At 34.8% G+C, this 22314-nt stretch overlaps 1 protein-coding gene across 1 annotated transcript in view; it reads left to right on the top strand.

Annotated features, from left to right (window-relative positions):
- The window catches only part of VTA1 (vesicle trafficking 1), a 62180-nt gene that overhangs the window by 10870 nt on the left and 28996 nt on the right, over positions 1-22314 (top strand). Inside the window, exons 2-4 of the mRNA XM_025866111.2 lie at positions 8843-8937; positions 11681-11808; positions 12860-12935. Of these exons, the coding sequence (XP_025721896.1) occupies positions 8843-8937; positions 11681-11808; positions 12860-12935 (299 nt within the window). The remainder of the gene's footprint in view (positions 1-8842; positions 8938-11680; positions 11809-12859; positions 12936-22314) is intronic.

Consider the following 22314-nt stretch of genomic DNA (forward strand, 5'->3'; position numbering starts at 1 on the left):
CTTTTTTTGAGTAAAGTAAATCAGTTTTTAGACTCTCAGCCTGTCCCTAAGGTAGAAGGGACAGGGTCAGTGGTGTCAAGTAATTCGTCCTTCACTGTTACTGTCTTTCTTTGGCACCCATGCAAGTTTAAAGCGTCTTTGGTAAGGTTCATTTTTTATGACAATTATGTTTGATGTTCAAAGTGAAAACTGACTCTTTAGCAGCATGTTATTATATAAGAGGTTTCATTGCTTAAGTTCCTGCTTTCGTTTAGTCTGTCATTGATTTTTCTGTAACTTGTCAAGGTTTTTTGGTTGTTAGATATTTTTTAACCTTTAACTGCTTCTCTTTGGGAGCACTTTGGATTCTATTGTGCCTCCACTATGGACTTATTAGATATTCCTCTTTGTTTTATTTTTTTAGTGGTTGCTTTAGCGTTCACGTTAACTTAGTCTACTATCATATAATACACCACCTCACATTCAAGGTAAAAACTTTACTTTCTTTTCCCTTCCCCTGTCCTTTGGCTATTGTTGTCATACATTTTACTTATAAATATGTCATAAGCCCTAACCTACATTTTAATTTCTTTAGTTGTCATTTTTTAAAGAGATTTATAAAACGACGAAATGAAATTTTGAAATATTTTCCCACATAATTACCATTCTGAGCACTCAATACTCCTCTCCCTACATCCAACTTTTAAATCTGGCATCATTTTCTTTCCTGTTGAAGAGCTTTACCATTTCTTATACAGGCTTGCTGCCAGTGAATTCTGTCAGTTTCTATTGTGTGAAACAAGCTTTTATTTCATATTTATTTTTGATAGTTTTGCTGGGTAAGGAATTTTAATTTTTCTGTTTATATTTTTCTTCAGCACTTTTTCTTTTTCTTCTTTTTTTTTTTTGGCCATACCTCTCCACCTCTCCTCTTTGGGGAATCCAGTTACACATATTTTCGAACACTTGGTATTTTTTCCTAACTCATTGAGACCCTGATTTTCTATTTCTTTTTCTTTTCGATCCTTTTTTCCCTGCTTTGAGTAGTTTCTGTTGCTACGTTCTGAAGTTCACTTAATCTTTCTTTTGTGGTGTCTAAACTCCTATCAATCCTGTCCAGTAAATTTTTCATTTCAGATATTTTTTATCTCCGGACGTTTCATTTGTGTTCCTTTGTGCATGTTTTGTTTCTCTCATTTTATTCATGGTTTCCATTAAATACTTCATCATGATTTCCCAGTAATTTAATGTCACTGCTCTTTCTGTTATTTTGTTATTGTTCAATCTTAATTGGGCTCTTCACATTCTCCTGCTTATTGCCATCTGTAGTAATTTTTGATTGGTTGCAGGACATAGTGAAGTTTAAGTTCTTGAATGTCTGGATATTATGACCTTTGAACAGATTTGATTTGGCCAACAATTAAGTTAGTTGCAGTTAAGTGTGATATGTTTGTGTCTTATTTTGTTTGGTTTTTGTTCGGGGGCAAGTCTAAAGTAGCTCTAAGGACAGGATAATCCTACTAAAGCATACCATACCATTTGGGGTCTCTACTAAATATCTTGGGTAAGGATTTAGGACTCTTCACCCTGGTCAGAACTTGAATGCATCTCAGCTTTGGCGATGGTCCACAGCTCACAGCTTTCACTCACTCTTTGTCTGACTTTGTGGAGCTCTCATCTACATGTGCATCTTGTAGTATTCAGTTTAGCCTCAAGTTTATCCCTGTACAGATTTCTGGGCTTCTTTTCTGCATGGCTTCTCTTCTACAGAACTGTGCCCCTCCATTTATAGCTGCTCCAGTAGTCCTGAGCTTTAGTCTGTTTCCTTAACTCTGCTAGAGTGTATTCTGCTTGAGGCTCCCCCTCCCCGTTCCTTAGTTTAGAATGTGCCTCCAGGAAGAATGCTGGACTAATCATTGGTGGAGTCATCTCATTTGTTTGTTTCTCCAGGTGTCATGGTCTTCCCATCTATTTCTATTTGTGAAAAAGTGGTTCATATATTTTGTCTAGTTTTTTGTTTATCATGGAATGTCAAGTCTAGTTACTGCATCGTGGCCATCTGATCTCATTTTAGTAATCAAGTAGTAACTTAGCTTTTGCTCTGTACCAGCACAATCTTTTAGTAAGAACTCAAGAATAGCTCACTTTTTCTTAAAGCTACTGTATTATGACAGGAGCTCCAAAAATATTTGTTTAATGAAGGAATGAGCAAAGTAAATACCCTTTATTAGTAGATACTCATTCATACTTTCCTTTTTATCTTTGACTCAGAAGTCCCTTCACAAAAGCTAATACTAACCATATAGCAGGTATTTACAATATACTTATGAATAGAGTAGTATATTCAGTTCTGTTTATTGGAATAAAATCTTTTAAACATCAGTATAAATCATAATGATTCCTATTTGAGCGCCATGTTTATTTAACCTGTCAAAGCATCACTCTTCATAATTGCTTTTACATATCTTTTTTTGTGTGTTTATATCATGCATTTCATAGTTTTATATTTCTTATGTATAAGCAAGGATGTGTTAGAATGTTAATGTTTAGATTGTATGGAACTTTGAATTACACATACCTTCAGGATTAGTAAATGTTTATCTCTTAAATGCTTCACATTAAATTCAAGTTAGGTTGGAAAGTATTTAATCCTTTTGCAAATGTGCCTCATTACTCATCTTCAAATAATATTTATTCATAAAAATAAACACATTTCCTTGATGAAATAAATCAAATATATTTTCTTATAGATGATTTTAGCTACATATTTATTCTGTTTTAGTAGGTAATTTTCCATGTTAGACATTAGTTTTTCATCATCCTGCTGCTGCTACAATGAATTACTTGTCTTGAGCTCTATATGAAAGTGATTCCTTTTTCCATCCTTTATGGCAAAAAGATCTTCTGGTGTACTTATTAATTTTCACAAGTAGATTTAAGGTCTTTTTGCTTTTATTAATATTAAAAAATGTATCACAAGATAATTTTCTGCATTTAAGAAGTAAACTGCATGAAATATTCAAAAATGTTAAAGCCAGGCCAGTTTTATCCTAAATATTTCCAATTCTGAGGTGATTCTTCCCAGTTCTTCAATTAAAGGTGTTTTTATGTAATAATGTCCTTGTAATTGCAAAGACTTAAATATGCATGTAAACCAAGAAAGAAAATGCATGCCGGTGAAACCAATTAACTATATCATCATTACATTGTATTTCAGGTAACAACCATCTGTGTTAAGGTTAACTTTTAAAGGACAGGAGCTGATACTTGTTTTTATTTGTGTTGTGAGGGAGGATGATAATGGCTGTGGTAATATGAATTGGGAATAATTTGATTTTTGCTTCAAAGGAGATATAGATGTTCTCCATTTTTATTGTAAACAACAGAAGTAGTTAAAAATAATAAACTAGAAACTGAGAATTGTACTTTTTACATATGAATAAGTCACTTAAATCTCTTTCTCATGATAACAAGAGAACTGCCCAATTAATTTCTGCATGTTTGCTTAATGGTTAAGTCCCAGATAGATGGCTGCCACCGATAGATGGCTGCCATCGAAGCCAATGTGAACCTAAAAATCAACCTCATTTTTTCAACCTATCTATGCTGAATAGCCATTTATCCCCAGAGTGGGTTCACCAACTACACTCTACAACCTACACTTCATGGATTGTAGGATTCATACAGTATTCACTACTGTTAGGAAGATAGGAGAAAGACCTCCTAGGAACATGAAACTGTACTTTATTTCCTCACATTATCATGATATTCTGTTGGCCAATAGTATATATATAGGTAGTGAATAAATTAACGTCTGTTAAGTTTTCTGTGCATGTTTTTGGGTGGGGTGGTTATTAAAAGAGATTGACATATGTTTAAAATAGTCATTTGGGAGGTTGGGAAGGCAAGTATTAAGCTCATTTGAGGTTGATAATTATATTTATAATGGTGCTCATCTGCCAGTGGTCTCTATTGTTCATATATAGGCATAGAGAAAGAGGATAGTTGGGTTTAAATATGAGTGTCCTTTTGCCATAAGACTATAGTAAAAAAATTAAGGGGTAGAAGGAGCTAGGGCAGTAAAGTTGTAGAAAAATACAAAATCAAAGCTGGTTGCAGAGAGAAGTTAAAGGAGAAAAGACTGTAATGAAGAAATAGACACCAGTGAACTGGCCACCTGTTTTAACAGGCATAGTTTCAAGTTGGAAGAAATGGAAATTGTGTTTAAAGTTGGTGCATAATATATTGATTTTGGAAGTACAGCCGTTTGACATTGTAATTTAATTATGGAGTGAGTGGCTTGTATGGGAGAGTGCATATAATTATTAGAGTCAATAAGAATTGAGAACATAGTTCTGTGTATTAAGATTAGATTTGCTTTCTTATTGCTGAAAATCTAAAATAAAAATAGCTAAGTTAGATAAGGACTCACTCCCTCAAAATCTGATGTTGTCAGTACCCAACGTGTGTCAATACCATGAAGTCATCAGGGACCCAAACACTTTCCAATTTCAAATCTACAAGCCAACACATGATTACCATTTCCAAGGTTGCCTTGTGGTCTAAGATGTCTACTAGTGTTTCAGTCATACCATTTCTCTTTTAGGCAGCAGGAAGAAGAGGGAAAGGGTCAGTAGGATCTTTCCCCTCCTGTCATTTCCCCTTTAAGATTACTTCCAGAATTCTCTCCCAACAGCTTCTGACAACATAGCATCAGTGTTAGTTGAATGGCCATATGTGGCTTTGAAGAATACGGGGAAATGTACTATTTGACTAGTACATTACAACCCCCCTTAATAATGTAGGGGTCTCATTAGCAAAGAAGGTAGGAAGAAAGAATGTGGGCGGGCAGTTAGTAGTCTCTGCCACAAGTATTGATTATCCATGTGAATAGCCAAATTTTCAAGATGGTGGAGGTCCTTGGTCAATTACAGGCATTAATAAGATCACGTGGAAGAAAGGGGCTTGAGTTTTAGGTCAGACATTGAGAGAATACTGTAAGTAGCAGTGGGATGCAATGAAAAAAAAAAACAGTCATACTTGCCAATCCTGACATAGGAAGAATTATGTAAGAGAATTTCTTCAAGTGACACCTAGGGTTTAGTTAAGACAAAGAGGGAGAGGAATCTGGGGAGATACAGGGGATGGTTGCTGATTATAAAGCAGTAATTCCATGTATTATGGTAAAAGAATGGGGCCCTGTGGAAGAGGTATGGACTAGGTTGGGGTAAGAAAATATAGTTGAGGGGAGTAAGGGTGTAATGAGTAATGATTCTTAACCTTATGATCTCCTATCCATATGAGTTAAATTAATCTCTAATATATTATGTAAGATACATATTTATATATTGATGTACAAATACTATATTCTAAAAATACTGCATGTATTATTAAAGATACAGAAACAGAAATTTTTAAAGAATGATGAAAAATTATCAGTAGAAATGCTAAGATTTTCTTTCCCACACTCTAGCCAGTCCCTGGGATCCTGTAGGTCCCAAAGGCCACAGTTTCAATATAGCATAGGGTAGGGACTCTGATAGGGGAAATATGAGTAACCTGGCATGGAATTGATCCCTACTCTCAAGCAGAAGCCTTCCTCTTAAAAATAAGATCAAGAATGCATAAAATTCTTGGTAAAATTTTGGTAATACAGTAAGACATAGCAAGATTAGATCTGGAGGAAGATAAAGCATATTATCAGTGGAGATACTGTCATGTGCTAGAGATGGCATTTGATCTGTGATCTCAGCAAATCAAACAGCCAGGAAACATAAAAAGTAAAAATATGCAGGGGCACTGGTGGCTCAGATCGTTAAGCATCAGACTCTTGATTTCAGCTCAGGTCATGATCTCAGGGTCTTGGGATCGAGCCCCGCCTTGGGTTCCACGCTCAGTGCATAGTTTGCTTGTCCCCCTCCCCACCCCCACCCCCGCTTTTTCCCACACTTACACGCGCGCACTCCCTCTTTTTCTCTCAAATAGTCTTTTAAGAAAGTAAAAATTTATTAAAGAGGGAACCACAAAATCATTAGAGAAAGGAAGGATCATTTATTAAGTGTATTTGAGATAGGTGCCAGTAACTTGTGGAGGAGAGCAAATGCAAGTTAAAGAGTTAAATTTGAAAATTTAAAACCATAGGAAAAACTAGAAAAATCACGTAACTGAGTATCTGGTCCCTTGGAGATAAAAGAACTTTCCCAAGCTTAGAATTTACACCAGGTGGGAAGGGGGGGGAGGAAATAATAGCTTTGAGTACACAAATATTTCCAGTCTCTGTGTTTTAAAACAGATTCAGAAATTGAAAGATGGCATATTTGCAACCAATATGTTTGTTTTCCAAAGAGTTCATGTGATGCACTATAGAAGAAGAAATGCAACAAAAACACTGGGAGAAGAAACCTGAACAGCTCACAAAGAGGAAGTGTTGGGGAGTTCAGTCACAGTTCTAAGAAGAAAAGGACCTAAGACAGGCACAGATCTTGAACAGCTCAAAAGAGATGGGACTGGTCTGAAAGGAGAGGGTGTTCAACCATGCTTTAAGAGGTGTGGGGGGATGGGGAGGTGGGGAGAGATGATTAAAACCTTATAGACAGATGGGTAAAGGACCTAGCCATGTTGCTAAAAAAATATGACTGGTTAAAAAAAAAAAAAAGAAAGAAAAAGAAAATTTGGTCACATTTGTTATCAAAGCAGGAGACATTTAAAATGAGTGGGTTTTTTTGCTTTTCAAATTAGAATCTGGTTTTGGGTCAAAGTGATACCCTGTGTTGGCTGGTATGCAGAGAAAACAGAAGCACTGTGCTTTTTATACTGTTTGGCAATGTAAATCTGTACAGTACTTTTGGAACTCCCATTTTTTTTCTCTTGTTAATGACTAGATGGCTCAAACCCTGAAATTTGATATGTGAAAATAAATACATTAATAAATTAAACATCAAACTCTGTAATATGAGATAGTCCTAAAAGCCTAAGTATTAAAAAGTAGTGTCTTCAGATAAAGCTTTTAAAATTAAAAACACAATAAATAACTGTGTATCATGTGTATCTTAATACATTTTTAAAGAAGATACCATCGAGTAGGCATATTTGAATTGGAAATCTTGAGAGTAACTAGCAGATACCAAGCTATGTTATAAAGCTCTAGTAAATAAAGCAGTGATAGGCCAGTAGACTAATGAAGCAGGATAGACAATATACAGAATTGGACCCTTTTATCCCATGGAAGCTTAATATATGATAATGAATGATAAAAGTGGCATTTAAATCAGTGGGGCAGAATGAGCTATTCTTTCATCCATGTATTTATCTATTCAGAGAATGTTTATCGAAGGCCAAGCACTATCCTACATGCCAAGGGTACATCAGCAAACCAAATAGACTAAAATCGCCATCATCACAGAGTTTAAATTCGAGTTGGAGTAGAGATGGTGGATAAATAAGTAGAAGATGATTACTTGCTGAGAGAAAAGTAAAGCAGAGAAGGGGGATAGTGTTCACAAGATTTCATTTGAGGGGAAAAACATTATATCCTTCCTTTATACTGTGTAAAGTAAACTACCACAAGGCAATTTGTTGAAAAGCAAACAACCCAATAGAAAATTTGGCAGATGGGGCACCTGGATGGCTCAGTCGTTAAGCATCTACCTTCGGCTCAGGTCATGTGGGATCGAGCCCCACATTGGGCTCTCTGCTCGGTGGGAAGCCTGCTTCTCCCTCACCCACTCCCCCTGTTTGTGTTCCCTCTCTCGCTGTGTCTCTCTCTTTCAAATAAATAAAATATTTAAAAAAAAATTTGGCAGATTTTTTCTTTTATTTTCATAGCTACTCCTAATTCATTATGGTGGATGTAGAGCTATCCAGTAAATATACAGTACATTTTTAGTAGTGAAAATGAAATATCACGTAAAATCTTGACACTGATAAGTTTAATAATACCAGTTTTTTTGTTTCTTTGTTTTGTGGGTTTGGAGAAATGGTGCTTGCATATGTTGGATATATAACTGCATATTGGTAATCTGTTTTGGAGGACAGTTTAAGAGTAGCTCTCAAAAGTGAAAAAGATACACATAATATGACCCGGGTATTCCATTTCTTGGTATTTGCCTCTGGGAACTCTTGAATGCATGCACAAGAAGGTATGGTAACACAACAAGATTTGTAGTAATGAACACCTGGGAACTACCTAAACGTGCTTTCATTAGAATGATGTGTCCATAGCGCTGTCGCAGATTTCCAGGACATATTTGGAGAATGTAAGAGTAAATTACAGGTGGTATGTACACATCAATGGTAACAATTACCACCCGACCTTTCACAGCTCCTGTCACCGGAAGAGCTATTAGGATCATGGTGTCACAGAGGTTTTTTTAGGTTTAGCCTTCTCTCAATGTTTTTATTAATTTTTTTAAAAGGGTATATATATATATAGTATATATAAAAATAACTAAAATAGTTCTCCCTGTTAGCCTCAGCTCGAGTATGTTTCCCAGTCTTCTAGCTCATATTACATATTTTATCAGTATCACTTTCAGGCACTGGTAAGTGCTCTTGTACATGTCGTTTTTCTGATTGCCTTAACTTGCCAGTTACAGGTCTTTTTGACAGTTTAGGTTCTGGTCTTTTCTCTTTTTTTCTTTCTGCCAAAAAAGAAGGCCTTACTTCTTGATTAAAAAAAAAAATTGCTATTATCATGAGTCTGTTTCATTCTTTGGATAATATTTGTGTGTTCTTTATTTTTGTAAATAAGATCCATAGTAAATCAAAGTTTTATTTTTAAATTCACTTAAATAATTTATTAGAACATGTATTTTAAACATTCAGTAATGGAAATTGTTCAAGTCATCTCATTTTTTTTTTTTAGGTCGTTTATATGCAATGCAAACTGGAATGAAGATTGATAGTAAAACTCCTGACTGTCGTAAATTTTTATCAAAGCTAATGGATCAGTTAGAAGCTGTAAGTTAAACACTGATCATTTATTTTCTGATTAATGTTTTAAGTGGCACTTTATTATATTTGTGTATGTGTATTTTGCCATTTTAGTTCTTCCTCTTGGCAGCCATCAAGCAATGTCATTACAGCTGAGGAAAAACTAGACACCATTTTTTTTTTAATATTTTATTCCTTTATTTGGCACAGAGAGAGAGAGCACAAGCAGGGGGAGTAGCAGGCAGAGAGAGAGGGAGAAGCAGGCTCCCTTCTGAGCAGGGAGCCCGACGTGGGGCTATGTGCCAGGACCCTGGGATCGTGACCTGAGCCAAAGGCAGATGCTCAACTGACTGAGCCACCCAGGTGCCCCGACACAATTTTTTCATTTACATCTTACTGCTAAGGGAGTTGTAAGCATAAGTTAAAGTAGGTATCAGTGTCTTTGCATATACCACTATATCTTATTATTGTAGATGTTATTATAGATGACCTTTGAGTCATTCTTTCATAAGTGACAAACCCTTTCTAATCTACTTCATACAGTCACACGGATGACTGATTTGGGAATTCTTAAATAGCTCTTACAATAATGAAATGGGCTACTTATTTAGTGAAAGGGACAGCGAAGGAAATGGTATCAGTTGCCTATAGTCTCTTTGTCTCACTCTTGGTACCAGGACAAGATAATTTTATGGTCTAGGCATTCTTCCCTGCTAGCAGAAATGTCGTAAGTGATTAATATATGAGTCACCTTCTTGAACCATGATATAATTTCACAGGTTATATAGAGGCAGCAATCCAGAGAAAATTGAATGGGCTGGATTGGGTGTTAGTGCAGGAAGGCACGGGTAGCCATAGTAATACAACTTAATAATCAGGACTCTACCCTGTCCTCCCCTGCCCAGCTGTCCTGGTTTTTCTTTTAACAATGTCAGGGTCTACTCCTCATTAATTTATTTCTTCAGAGGCTGTTATATTAATAGCTGCAGCTTTTTGTTTAATTAGTTATGTGACCTACTCAAGAGAATTAGAAACCTAAATATTTGACTAGTTGCATTATTTTGTGTAGAGAGACAGAATTTTAGATATATTAAAAATCAAAACATTTGTAATAGTCAGCCCAGAGGTTTTATAAATGTTGAAAGTTACTCCGATCAAAACCTAGTTACATTAAACAGCCATGGGCAGTAGGGCTCTAAGTTGTTACGGGTATCTGGCCTTCTGACCCAGAGTCCCTGTCACTGCTGCTATTAACCACCCATTGGACCTAGTGGCACCACTGATAGGAATCCAGCTGCCCTTGAAGCCTGTCTGTCCTTCCACTTCTAACATGGTTTCTGTAGGTACAGGAAGTATTTGAGTATTCTTTTTTTGGAAGGTGAGGTTAGGGGGTAAGAGAAGGAATGTGTCTCACACATAGCAATACATTTATAAAATCATATTGCTAACAGACTTTGTATAGAATATATCTATGAATTTCACAATATAGCAGTAATAACTAAAATACCTTATGGATAAGACAGAACTCAGAGTAGTTCTTTATAAAAAGCAAAGTATAAAATCACATTTGTAAAGGGACTCAGCAGGAGTTTATTATTATCTAAATTAAATAACAGGTAAAATAAATCTATTCCATGGTGAGTCTATCCTATATCTGCCTGTGCTGTAATATTTAGATTACAGTTGGAAAACTGAGTGTATTATGTTTTTGCTGCCAGATATTTCATGTTGAAGATGAAATGAAGTGACATATTTCCACTTTTTTCTAGAATTAAATCCACTTCTAGAATTAAATCTAGAATTAAAGCATTTCATAGTGTGGAAATAGTAAACTAGGGGTTTTTTCCTGGTTTTGTTCAGGATAAGTACAGCTAAAACATCCTTAAATTCCAACATTAAATCTCTTCTGGAACTTATATTATTCTGTTGTAATTATGAGAATGTTTATTTTGCTGATTTTGTGAAGAATCCTGAAGCTTTTTTTAAATTTAATTTTTTACTTTATAACATTTTTGAGAAACGCCATTTTTAAGTAGTAGTGTGGTACTCTGATCTGATATTCCAGAAAGCCCTTTCAGTACAACAGTCTGAGTAAGATGTAGGAACTTAGTTTGTCGTGTTTAAAATATTTTAAATTATTATATGTGTTGGAAAAGGATATACTGACTGAAAATTTACAGTTGTGAATTGTGTTAACGAGGTTATATTTGTCTAAATTTTAAAAACTTGCTAATCCTTTTCTGAGTTTGTGATCTCATACTGTAGAATTATATCTTTTTTTACACAGTATGCTCTGGGCGATACTCTTTTAGGATATAATGATTTGTATAATCATATTTTTTATATTTGATAGAAGAAATTGAAATGAGAATAAAATAAAATTTTAAATTATGATTAGAGAATTTCCTGATTCCATTTTTAGGATACCTGATTGTATATTGGCTATTACTTTGAAATATTTGTCTGATGCTTTACATAGATTGTTGGATGTGTTATCTTTTTATTCTTGGTTATTTTGATTTTTAGAGTTAAATTATCCTTTCAGGTTATCATGAGTGTGTTTCTTCATAATTTTGTAAACATTGGATTTTATTCTAAAAAGCCTTGGGCTGAGGCAGAGCAGTTTGTGTGAGATTTCATTCATACCTCTTTTACTGAAATGAATATAAAATAATTTTTAAAGTTTAAAATCATTCTTAGGATTATTTGTACTTAAGCATACATTTCTGTGAGTCCAAAATCTTAAGCTTTGTATCTGATTTAATTTTAGCTTAAGAAACACTTGTGTGATAATGAAGCTATTACTCAAGAAATAGTTGGTTCTGCCCATTTGGAGAATTATGCTTTGAAAATGTTTTTGTATGCAGATAATGAAGACCGTGCTGGACGATTTCACAAGTAAGTAAAGCAAGAGGAAAATTAAAATTGTACGTTTCATTACTGTGTAACTGGAATTACCCAGTTTGCCATTGGACACTTTCAGACTTCTTGATTAATGATTTAGATTTTTTTTTTTAATTGTAGAATGTCAGAATGATTTTGGGTACAAGAATAAGCCTGTCTTTTTAGGCTGACAGAAGAATAGCTAGGGCAGATTTATTTTTTCAGTAATTACACCTCAAGTAGCAATTCTTTAACATTTGGTAAAATCTAAGAGTTGATTTTAGCCAGTGACAGCCTGGTGCAATGATACTGATTTTTTAAATTATCACAACCTGCTAATTCAAATGATTTGTTATTACTTAAAGGCAAAGAAATGCACATGGGTTGATACGGATTCAGATAATACTGTAATTGCTTTTTTTTTTTTCTCAGAGTATGTGCATGTGTCGGTGGGGGTTGGGGGGCAGAGGGAGAGGGAGAGAGAGAGAATCTTAAGCAGACTCCGTGCCCAGAGCAGGGCTCAGTCTCACAACCCTGAGATCATGACCTGAGCCAAAATCAAGAGTCAGACACTTAATCAACTGAGCCACCCAGCCACCCCTATAATTGCATTTTTTAATAAAAAGTATACTATAAAACCTTGCTGTAGTATATTTATTTGTAATATAAATGTTGTTACTGTCTCATAACAGATTACAGAAGGAGTTTCATTGTGTTCTTCAAATCTGATTTTATTTAGGGCGCCTGGGTGGCTCAGTTGGTTAAGCGACTGCCTTCGGCTTAGGTCATGATCCTGGAGTCCCGGAATCGAGTCCCACATCGGGCTCCCTGCTCAGCAGGGAGTCTGCTTCTCCCTCTGACCCTCTTCCCTCTCATGCTCTCTATCTCTCATTCTCTCTCTCAAATAAATAAATAAAATCTTTAAAAAAAAAATCTGATTTTATTTAAAACATTAATTTCAGAGTACTTTTGTAAACACTGGAATTTTTTTTTCTTATAGTTACATGACTAATTCTGCAGCCTAATGTTTTTCATTTAACTAAACCAGCTTTCTCTTCTCTTTTAGAAACATGATCAAGTCCTTCTATACTGCAAGTCTTTTAATAGATGTTATAACAGTGTTTGGAGAACTCACTGATGAAGTGAGTGTACATTTTTTATTGTTTTGTTAGCCTAAGCTCAATATTGTTGTTGTTTATGAGTTTTGTAATTGCATTGCTTCATTAGAGCAGCATGCCTATCAGAAATGTAGTATAAGCAAAAAATGTTACTTTAAATTTTCTACTGGCCACACTTGTAAGAAGATGAAATAATTCTTAATAATATTTTATTTTTTGTAGTAAGTTCTTTAAATCTAGTGTGAATTTTACAGTTTAGCAGATGCACAGCTACTGTGTTAGGCAGCACAAGTTTAGGGTTTGATTTTATTAAGTGCTTAAATATTACTAATCCTTTATGCTGTTAAATTACTACACTGTTATCTGGTAAGTAGACTGGAGGCAGAGGCTTTTAGGATTTTTTTTTCTTAATTTAATTTTTAATCAAATACTATGATTTGTTTCATTGTAAAGTACACATAGAACTTGATATTTTCTGAGATACTTCATATTCATTTTAGCATTTGTTTTTCATAACCTCTAAGGTAAGTAGAGCATATATTCATTTTATACATGAGCAAATTGAGGCTAAGTGACAAACTGAGTTTATTGCTGTGAGTTCAGTGTTGTTTTCACTGTAGCATGCTTTACCATTGGCATGGAAAATGTGTTTTTTGAGAGAGGAGATATTAATATAGAAATAGAGAAAAAGCTACAAATGAAACTGGTAAAGGCATGTTATATTAATGATTTGATATTTATGAAGAGTATTGCTTTCTGTGACATGATTTTTTTCCCAAATGATGAGCAGCTCATAGTAAAGTTCCAAGTAAAACAAAGTATAATCTATCTATGAAATGTTTACATTTTCATAAAACAGTATAGCAAAACTATGCAAAAAAATTCTTTATATATTTAAAACAAAGTTAAGCTCTAGGCTTGATGATATAAGCTAGGTTTTTGCATTACTGCAAAAGAGATGTGCAGGACATTTCAAGGTTGTGCCCAATGAACAATTTTTTATTATGTGGGACTGTCCCTTTTGTTTCAAAACATCAAGCATCCCCAGCCTTGCCTACACAGCATTTCCCAATCATTCCGTTAACCAGAAACCACCCCCAGATATTTCCAAAACACGCTCTAGGGTATGGGGCAATGCCCATCGAAAAGTCATGTTTTCTAGTTGCCTTGAGACAGAGTAGTATAAGAGAAAACAGACCTGCAGCATGAAACCTAAAATGCTTCCTAGTGGTTATACCTTTTTTGTATTCTGAAGGCTCTATGGATCCACTCTTTAGCTCCCTCTCTACTCCCATCTTGTGTTATGGCTGATCTGGAGTTCTTTTTCCTCTGTTTTTCTGGTGTGCAGCACTATACTAGCTACTTGAGGATACAAAAGGGTTTAAAACTTGTTTAAACAAGTTTTAGATAAGTATGGTTTTAGAAAGTACCAGGTAAGGTGAAGGAGAATAGAGTTCAGATTAAAAAATAAGTCATAAGACAGATCAGACAGACTATAAAAGGCCTGTAATCTTCAGTTGGTGGGTTTTTTGAATAAAGAACTATACTCTGGTGTGCTTTGTATGATAGGAATCTGTGGAATGAACTAGGCTGAGGAACTACAAGTCATTTGACAAAAGAACTAGTTAATGATTATTGTGGAACTTTGTTCAAAATGGGTTTTTTATTTGAGGAAAAATAATATGGACAGACAGATTATAAAATCTGAGGTGTAGATCCAGCATCCAAGAATAAGTCAGCACAAGTCTCTTGGAAATAAGAAGACAAGAAATCTGCAAAGCAGAGATGGCAATTCAAGTTAGATTAGACACACCCTCATGTAAGAGGATAGTTTTGAAAGAGAAGATGGTCATGTAAACATCCTGGATAAATAATTAACATTGAAAATGCAAGAGGAAGACATGCATACAGAAATAGAGTGGAGACACTCAAGATACCAGAGAAGATCATGATACCGCAGAGCGGCAGAGTAGCAGATCCATTTGCCCAGTACTTCCAAAAGGACTCTCCTTGCATCACCCACCTGCTCTTAGGGAAAGTGCTCCCCCTATCTCAGAAGAAAGACCACAGTCCTTTGAACTTACAGATGCCAACCATGAGGACCCCAGATAATAGGTAAAGTAATAGATACAGGAAAAACAAAATATCTAGAAGTCTTAAGTGAGTAATGCAGGTTTTGCTTTAAAAAAAAAAAAAAAAAAACTTAAAAGATACATACATCACATGCATGCATAATTAGTGTGAGGTTCATCTACATTTCAGAAAAAAATCTAGGTTTATATTTAGGTATCCTTAACAAAGAACAACTTCATTAGTTATTTAAACATAGCAACTAGGACAGGGACTCTGAATAGGGCAAATGAGAGGGCTTCAAAAGGAGTGGGGGAGATTGTTTAGAGACTGAGGATGCTAAAGGATGTATGTAGCAGCAGAGTAAAGGGCCGTGTTCCCAGAATGTTGGCACTCTTTTCTTTCCCTGTCTCACCACCCAACCTGCTACCCGAGCTCTTCTACCTTGCACTGGTACTAGACTAAAGTAGAAAATAGCGTCTGTGTTGGTTAAAGGACCCAGCTAGCTGGAAGGGTCTGAAATGGTAGAGAAAAGAAGTTAGGCATTCTAAGGCCAGCTTGAAAGGGAAGTTCTTGTTGTTATTTGATTGGGCTGAGGTTATTCCTTGGGCCTTCATCATGTAAGATGCCATGTAAGTAGCACATACTTAAATCAAGAAATGTGTGTATGCACAGTTAGTGTGTAATTATATGTAGGTGCTTTTCACTAACTTTTTTTGTTCTATTATTTCCCGTGTCTGGAAATGGCATCTTCCATTGTCATTACTGAGATTTTGGTTTTTCAGAATGATGGTGTGAAATGTCAGATAATTGTAAATAAAGTTCCACTGAGTGGAATAGGGAGAAATCCACTCTGGCTGTGGCTTTTCCAGCTTGTCATCCGCACAGATGAGCAGGATGGTGATTGGCATCAACCGTTTCCCCTAAGTCCTCATTGTTGTCTTAAGAAAATCTAGGGCTTGTACTTACTTACTTGTGATTTAAGCCCGATATGCCTATAACAAGGCACAAGCTCTTATAACATTTCTTATCTGAAACTATTAAAAAGAGCTGTTTTAAAAAATTACGGCTATAAACTGGTTACTCAAAGCATTTAGCAGTTTTAACTCATTCCCTGCTTTCCACTTCCACTATAGTTACAGCCTGTACTTGGAAAACACTAGCAGAGACACAGACAGGAAACAAAGGTGGGAAAAGAATGAGTTTAAGGATTTCAGGTAGGGGTTTTTTTTGTTTTGTTTTGTTTTTGTATATATCCTCCTATAGGTATAGTTCAGGACTCTGTAACTTATTTGTTCATTTATAAGGTAAGTACAGTGCTGCATTTAACTAGAGAATATGCCAGAGTTTTTAACAAAGCTAAAAGTGTCCTCAAAAATAGTTTTCCTTGCCTCTCAAAGAACGCTGTTTCAAGGAACACTAAAATTTGTAACAACAGAAAATGGGGAGGGGAAAGGCATTATAATTGTCACATAATTTTTATTTGTGTATTTTTAAATTCTCTTAATTTTATCATCTTTATAAACAAGGGAATGGTGGTTTTTAAATTAATGTTTTCTAAAGTTTTTAAAATACTACATTTTTTCACTATCAGCTCTGAGAATTTATTTTAAAAGAGATAGTGGTTGTGAGAGGCAAGCCCCATTGAACTCAAAACCAAGAAGTCATTTTACTTCTTTGGACTTGGTTTTTCTTCTGTAAAATGGGAAGCCTGGATGAGCAAGTCTCTGCGGTCCTCTGCAGCTCCACCAGTCTCTAGGAGTATATGTTCCACATGTGGGAGAGGTGATGAGAAAGGAACAAAAAACAAAGACGAACAAGCAAGAAAGAGAAAAGGGGAGAGGCAAAAACAGTTTTAGATTAGAAGCTACAAAAGGAGGCATAAAAACTCTATAGGACGTTATATAAACAAAAGTAAAAAGTAGACCCAGTGAAAATATGATAGCACAAAATAAATTTCTAGTAGGAGGAAGGGAGAAGAAAGCTAGCATTGCAACATGGGGAGTGGGCAAGCTGAACACCTGGGGCCTTCTGTATGACATTTGTCTGTGAAGATTTTGAGTCTTCTAATTAAATTATTTTTAGCTCATGTTCCAGTCATTTTTTTGAAAGTCCACTTTTAAAAGTCCACAAAAGTCATGACTGCGATTTACCTAATTTATCTTCCTATTTGGGGTTCTTTTTCTCTACAACGTATTTTCCTCTTACTGTTTTATTGAAGGACCTAACAGGGACTGTTCACTTCCTAGCATTGCAAGTCCAGGCTCCAGCCTGTGGTACTTCTTCCCAGTCCTCTTTTATGTTCGTCCAACCAGTCTCTCACTGCCTGCTCGGTTTCTACCACTGATAACTGTTCTGTGTTTTGCCTGCTTGCTACGCCTTGCCTTCTCTTTGAGTCAGCTACATTACTCTCGCCCTTACATGAATTTCCCCATTCTCTCAACTTCCACCTTCAGAGTCTTAACTGTATGAATATTATACTATAATGTATTGCTTTAAGTTTTATAGATTATATTTTGGAATAAATTATACCACAAGTCCTTGCAAGAGGCGACTTTGTCTCATTCTACTCTTACATCTTCTTTGGCATTAAGTGTAAATTTTCACCCTGAGTAAAATCTCAGAATAAAAAACACTGGCTGCTAATTGATATTTCAGATGTTGCTCCAGTTCAGCTTTTCATTTTTCTATCTGCAGATGAAGATAATGTTCAGACTTGTTTACACAGAACTTCTTTTCTAAGTCTTCTAAAATGTAATAGATCTCTTTTACTCACAGCATTTTTCTTGGTTATTTCCTAATATTTTTTCGCATCATTATTCATAGATGCACAAAAATAAAGTCTACATTTTCTTTAGTCTACAACTGGTTTTTTTAAAATATTTTATCTGCCACTATTCTGTTTTTTAATTCTTCTATCTCTGTTTTAGTTATACCTATTTAACTCTTCTAACTGCTTTGTATAATTCCATCTCATTATTTAAATATGTTGTTGTATAACTTCTAGCATTTCTATAGCTATATAGAAATCAGTGTCTCAGTTTTGGGGTAGAATCACCAGAATATATATTAAAATTTTGTATTTTAAAGGAGGGGATGTTCAAAACATAAATATTTTGTTTTCCTCCTATGGCATCTCGTGTAGTCTGTTCATGGCCAATACTATTGATAGACTTTTATTGTATTTTAGATTTGTTTCACTTCTAGCATGTTGGAGAGCAGACAGCATTTTGCCTTTTTTCCTTCATAATCTTTTGTTTAGGTTTAATAGTGCTAATTTAGGAAGAATATAAAAATCACGGATAAAAGATAATACTGTTCTTATCTATTGAGTTTCTGCTAATTTGGGGGGAATCAAATGAATATGGTATATTTTCCTGTCTTCACAGAACTTGTGTTCTAACGTGGGAAGAGAAGCAAAATAACTAATTATGAGGACCTATGGTATAGTGATGATAGAGTACAAGGAAGACATTTCACTCCTGCCATTTGCCTGGCACAATGCCTAGACAGTTTAGATATACCTTATTTCACCTTTTACAACTCTGAATTACAGTAAGAAAACCAAGAGTCAGGAAAATATAAGTACCTTGTCCCCAGATGCTATAGCCCAGAACAGTATTCTCAAACTCTGTGTGATGAACATCCACCTTTTTTTTTCTTTGTAATTTCCACTCTGTTGCAGACTGATAGTTTTGTAAAATGCAAGTAATTATTGAATTATTAGAAAAGTGAAACTTAAAAAAAGACCTATAAAATTCAAGCCTAATTTGTTTTAAGTTTCCTAAATACTCTCAGTGTCTGTACTGTCTTGTCACAAACTTGTAAACAGTTCGCACACTGGGACTGGGACCACATTTTGATTGGCACTGATCTAGAGCCCTCTCTGGAAGCCCCCAGGGAATCCTGTTTATATACCAATCTGACTATCCCTGCTCAGAAAACAGAGCTTGCAACATCTCTGCAGTGATTATGTATATGAATAGCAGGTTGGGAAGGAGGTAGTCTGTTTAAAGTATCCATTTGCACTGAAAGGTTCTGAATTAAGCAGCATCTTATTGGTAACCTAGAAAGCCATGGTAGACCAGGAGAAATTCATCTCCTTACAAAAGCATGTGTTCAGGACATACGCTATACCTTAGGTTTCCATGCTTTTATTGTATGTACATGTATGTATGGCCTCAGAAGTCCATACACCACTTCATAACTGTGTGACTTTGGTAAGTTATTTGAATTATGTAAGCCTGTTCCCGTGTCTATAAGGTGAAGAAAATTGTAATATCAATTTTATCAAATACTCCTAGACTTCAAATGAGAAATGTATGTAAAGCCTTTAGTAAATACCAAATGCTTAAAAAACATGAGTTCTTGCTTTTATTACTACATGAGTAATGTTCTAGTGTGCTATATTTACAAAGGGCATCAGCAAATACATGAAAACTGTAATGGAAACTATCCTAAACTGCTCAATTTTATGTACTTACTTATGAATCTCTTCAAAAATAGGCATTATATATTTATAACTACTATATTTGGAGGTCCAACATGTGCAGTTTGAGTCCGAAGAAAGAGAGTAGAAAGAAAATGTAGAAGAAAAGGTATTTGAGGAAATAATGACCATAGATTTTCTAAACTGGATCCAGCAAGTTCAGTGAACCCTAAGTAAAAGAAACCATACCTGAGAACATTATAGGCAAACCAGTGAAGTTGGCTGATGGAAGAGAAAGTCTTGAAAGAGCAGTCTTGGCAAACAATACAGTATACACAAGGTAACAGTGCTTTGAAGGATGGTTGACGTCTCATTTTTTAAAAAAGTGGTGGCAAAAAGATAATGAAATTGACATGTTTAAAGTACTGAAAAAAAATAAGCAAAAAACCCTGTGAATTCAGAATTCTGTATAGAACAAAGCTATTCTTCAAAACATGAAGGTAAAATGAAAGACATTTTCAAACAAATTAATTCATTGCTAGCAAATCTGCTCTAAAGAACTAAAGAACAGCAGAAACAGAGTTTTTTAGGCTGAAGGAAATGATACCAGATGGCAACTTGGATTTATGGGGGGAGTGCAGTATACTGGACATAGTATGTAGGTAGAAATATTTTTTAAAAAGCTATATATTTTCTCTTTTCCTTAATTTCTTTAAAAGATGCCCGTTTAAGTAAAAATTATTATAACTATACATGTTTGGTAAACCCAGAAGAAGGCAGAAAAAGGGAAGAGAGGGTAACAGAAACAGATGGGACTCATATAAAACGATCAGCAATTTTAGGCCTGAATACAGTTATATCAATACATGCTATAAATGTAAATGGACTAACACTCTAAAAAAGAGACCTTCAGACTAGATTTAAAAAGCAAGCTATAAGTTTATACTGTTTACAAGAGATACCTTTTAAGTTACAGAAACACAGATATTTTGAAAATGAAAGGATAGAAAATATTCAGTGCAAATACTAAATAAACAAAATTCCAAGTGAACACATTAATATTAAACAAAGTAAACTTTAAGAAGATGTGTTAGTAGAGGTAAAGTGGGACATTTAATAGCAATAAAGGGTTCAGTTCATCAACAGATATTACAGTTATAGATGTGCACATAACAGTTTTAAGTTATATGAAACAAAAATTGATAGAAATAAAAATACAGAAAAATTCATAATCATAGTTTGAGATGTTAACACTTCCTCAGTCATCGTTAGAATAAGTAGTTTAAAAACAGTAAAGTTAATAAAGACTGGCCAAGTATTGGCTAGAATGTGGAAAAACAAGAGCTTTCATACATTGCTTGGTGAAAATGATAAATGTTATAACCACTTTGGGAAAAGATTTGGCAGATTTTTATGAAGTTAAATATACACCTACCCTTTTACCCAGCAATTCCTCCTTGGTGTTTATCCAAGAGAAATGAAACCTGTGTCCAGAAAAAAGTTCAAGAGAGCTCATAGGAACTTTATTCATAATAACCCAAAGCTGGAAACATCCCAGATATCTACTGGCAGAGGACTTGATAAATGAATTGCCCTGTACTGTGATCTAAAAAGGTAGTACTGATACCCTTAGAACATGGATGAATCTTAAAGGGATTATGCTGAGCAAGAGAAGACTCACATAATACAAACTGATTCGCTTCATACAAAGTACTCCAATATACAAATTTATTCTAGTGAAAAAGTTAGGATTTATATGTGGGGGGCAAATTGATTTGAAAAGGGATATAAAGGAAACTTCTGGGGAACTAGAAGTATTATATTTTGATAGTAATATATTTTATACAGGTATATCTATTTGTCAGAACTACCTAAATTATACATAAGATTTATGCATCTCAAGGTATATCAATATTACGCAAAAAGTTAAATATTGATCTGTTGTTTGTAGATTTGATTTTTCTTAATGCTGTTGGGTTGGCAATTCTAAAACTGCTTACTCTGTATTCTAGGATTGAGCAAATGAGTAAATATATTGAGAGAGCTAGGTTTCTCACTTCTGGGGAAAGAAGTTACAATAGGATGAGAAAAGACTAGATTGTATTTATGGTGTTGGATTAGAATTGGAGGTGTCCATATTATTCATACTTTTAAATGTATTTGATAAGTAGAGCGAAGTAGATACATGTAGTAGTATAGTAATCGTAGTAGTATAGGTAGTATATATGCTATAACTGTGTATATGTACAATATGTATGTTCGTATGGACACACAAAGCATACATACAGACGTGTATATACATGCACATACCATTTAGTTCTTATAGCTCTGTATTGAAGGGACCTAGAAGCAATGATGCACCAATAGCAGTGAGAATGTCTGATTTGGGGTTCTAAATACCATTCATCTATGAAAGGAACCAGGACTCTTACTGAAAAGGCTGAATTTAGGACTGGGTCAGGGAAGGTACTAGATGAATTGGACCTTTGTCTTGTGCCAGAAAGTAAAATCTTCATATGATCTTGGGGACATGCCAAAAGGATCCAGAAGCCAGCTGGAAAAGGTTTCCACTGTCCATGTCAGGGACAATTTGAGCATCAAAATAAGAATATTAATAAATGAAAACTCATCAAATAAAATAAGCAGCAGTGAGTCTATACTGAAACATATAGAGAACTATGTGAATGAATGAATGAGTGATGAATGAATAATGGAAAAACAGAGAAAGCCCTTTATAATAGGATTCTAACAAATACAGAAATAATGACGAAGGTAGAAATCATTAATGGGTTTTAAAACTAATAGGTGGGAAGTTTGATGAAGAACAAGACATTTACTTTAGTCTCTAATGTCTTCCCTCAAATTGCTTATTAATTTTAAAGGGGGAAGTAGTAAATCTCTAAT

Source organism: Callorhinus ursinus, unplaced genomic scaffold, assembly GCF_003265705.2.
Source record: "Callorhinus ursinus isolate GAN/ISIS: 27379988/994484 unplaced genomic scaffold, GSC_fseal_2.0 scaffold6, whole genome shotgun sequence".
In the NCBI taxonomy this organism is placed as follows: domain Eukaryota; kingdom Metazoa; phylum Chordata; class Mammalia; order Carnivora; family Otariidae; genus Callorhinus; species Callorhinus ursinus.